The sequence below is a fragment of the Perkinsus marinus genome, assembly GCF_000006405.1.
Source record: "Perkinsus marinus ATCC 50983 genomic scaffold scf_1104296928302, whole genome shotgun sequence".
In the NCBI taxonomy this organism is placed as follows: domain Eukaryota; phylum Perkinsozoa; order Perkinsida; family Perkinsidae; genus Perkinsus; species Perkinsus marinus.
Genome location: NW_003216856.1, coordinates 1 through 1,826, shown reverse-complemented (window position 1 = coordinate 1,826; position 1,826 = coordinate 1). Strand labels below are relative to the sequence as shown.

The window sequence follows — 1,826 nt, the reverse complement described above, 5'->3', positions numbered from 1 at the left end:
GGTATTGACGAAATGGATGGTGACCAAGTTCTTGATGTGGCTCCGAAAGGCTGCCATTTTGTGGCCCATTCGCTCCAACAAGGCAGGTATGAAGACGTTGCATTCCCGTTCAGTGAAGGGCCTGTGGTGACACTGGGGTGACACCAGAGATAGGCTCTCGCTGCCTGCCTGTTGACGGTGGGTAGGAGGGCATCCATTAGGTCCAGCATCGACTTCCACACTTGTGGGTTGTCCTTACATGTGCTGAGCAGCCAAGTACACCACTTCGCCACGAGGTCAAAGACCTAAACCGAATTAGAGTGGGGAAAGGAGCCAGCCGGGGGAAACACCCACCTCATCTAGGAGGGGCTTCTCTCTATCGTCAACAGTACGGTAGAAGTCGGCCCAGAAGTCAATGGCGATGACGAATTCCGCGAAGGCTCCTCGGGGCGCGAACATTTTCTCTGTGGAGGAACTGCTAACCAGGAGAAGACGGAAGGAATGAAACCCACGTAGGAGTAGTGCACTGCAAGCATCCTGAGTATTCACACTCTGATTCCACTGATGATGCAATGCCGACACCAACGCCTCAGGGATATCCTCGACGGGCCTATACCCAACACCATATAGTGGTAGGCGACACCCTCCTACACTACCCACCACATAGAGTGCCTCTCGTTGTGTTGCCTTCTGAGCCTGGACCCGGCAGCAGGGATAAGCTCAACACCTGACGACGACGATGTGCCCATGGAGGAACCTCTTTCCCCTACCCAAGGCAGCCCCTGTCTCTAGAGTGCTGCTAGAGGAAGTGAGTGTAGCCTGCCTCAGTAGAGAGGACCCAGGAGTCCTGACCGACACCGTGGCCCCCACTATAACCAAAGACTACTCACCTCTGACTAGTAGTAGCGGTCGTGACGCCGGACCTGCGATAGAAAGTCCAGGGCAGGGGGGAAGAGGGAGCCCTACCTCCCTCGAGGACGAGACGTGGCCCTTGGTATTGCTGGTCTTGGTGCCATCATCCCTCGCCCTGTGCCCTTGCCACTAGTAGCCGCCCCCGTCTGAGCACACTGCTGTACGGCAGCCTTATGGAGGGACTTACCGGTGTGACAGCAGTGGGTGCGGACCCACAAGGCAGGGCCAGTGGAGGCTCCACTGGTCTTCGTTGCATCTAGAAGAAGCCTCGACAAGAACCCCACCTGTCCCTCCTGCCTACCGCCCCTCTAGTGTTGATCCTATTGGCAGTTCCTCCTGGTGCCCTGATAGCCGGCACTCTAACTCTGCGGCTAGCAGTTGACTCCGCTGAGATCTCACGGACCCTCGAACCCTTCCCACTGGCCGGTGTGGAGCCCGTTCTCATGGTTGGTACGCCTGACCATGACAGCATTCCCCCCCAGTGGCCCTCAAGGGCTCTCTACTGGGCTTGGCAGTGGAGGCCGACATAGGAGTACTGACAACCTTGAGACACTTCATTCGCTCCTCGATGGCCTTTCGACGGGCCGCAGTCATCGTGTGCAGTTTAGTAAGGATCACCCCCTGCAAACTATCGTCTCTAGTGAGTATCTGAACGCTCCTGATAAGAGGCCCTAAGGACCAGGACCACGCCCACAAGGTCCCCTAGGGTGCAGGCGGCTTCCCGGACCGTCTTGTCGGACTCATCGAGACACGGCAAGAGTACAGTCTCCGCCATTGGTAGTAGCAGGTCCGCTGAGACGAACGGTAAAGCACGAGAGCATATGCCGAGCACCTTGCGGACATGAAGTGTATCTTTCTACAGGCAACCTAAGATACCCCACCTCTCGCCTCCCTATGGGGTTCTTGTCATTAATGACGCCTGCCAAGTCCTCGAC

At 56.8% G+C, this 1,826-nt stretch overlaps 1 protein-coding gene across 1 annotated transcript; it reads right to left on the bottom strand.

Annotated features, from left to right (window-relative positions):
* Positions 1 to 238: 238 nt before the first annotated feature.
* Positions 239 to 1,666, bottom strand: Pmar_PMAR014279 (hypothetical protein; the record flags this gene model as incomplete). Its single annotated transcript, XM_002788336.1, has 10 exons — positions 239 to 284; positions 334 to 589; positions 640 to 706; positions 750 to 826; positions 870 to 902; positions 946 to 1,037; positions 1,079 to 1,147; positions 1,193 to 1,347; positions 1,395 to 1,539; positions 1,586 to 1,666. Coding segments are annotated over 10 exons (1,021 nt in total), but the record flags the coding sequence as incomplete, so codon positions are not given.
* Positions 1,667 to 1,826: the final 160 nt, after the last annotated feature.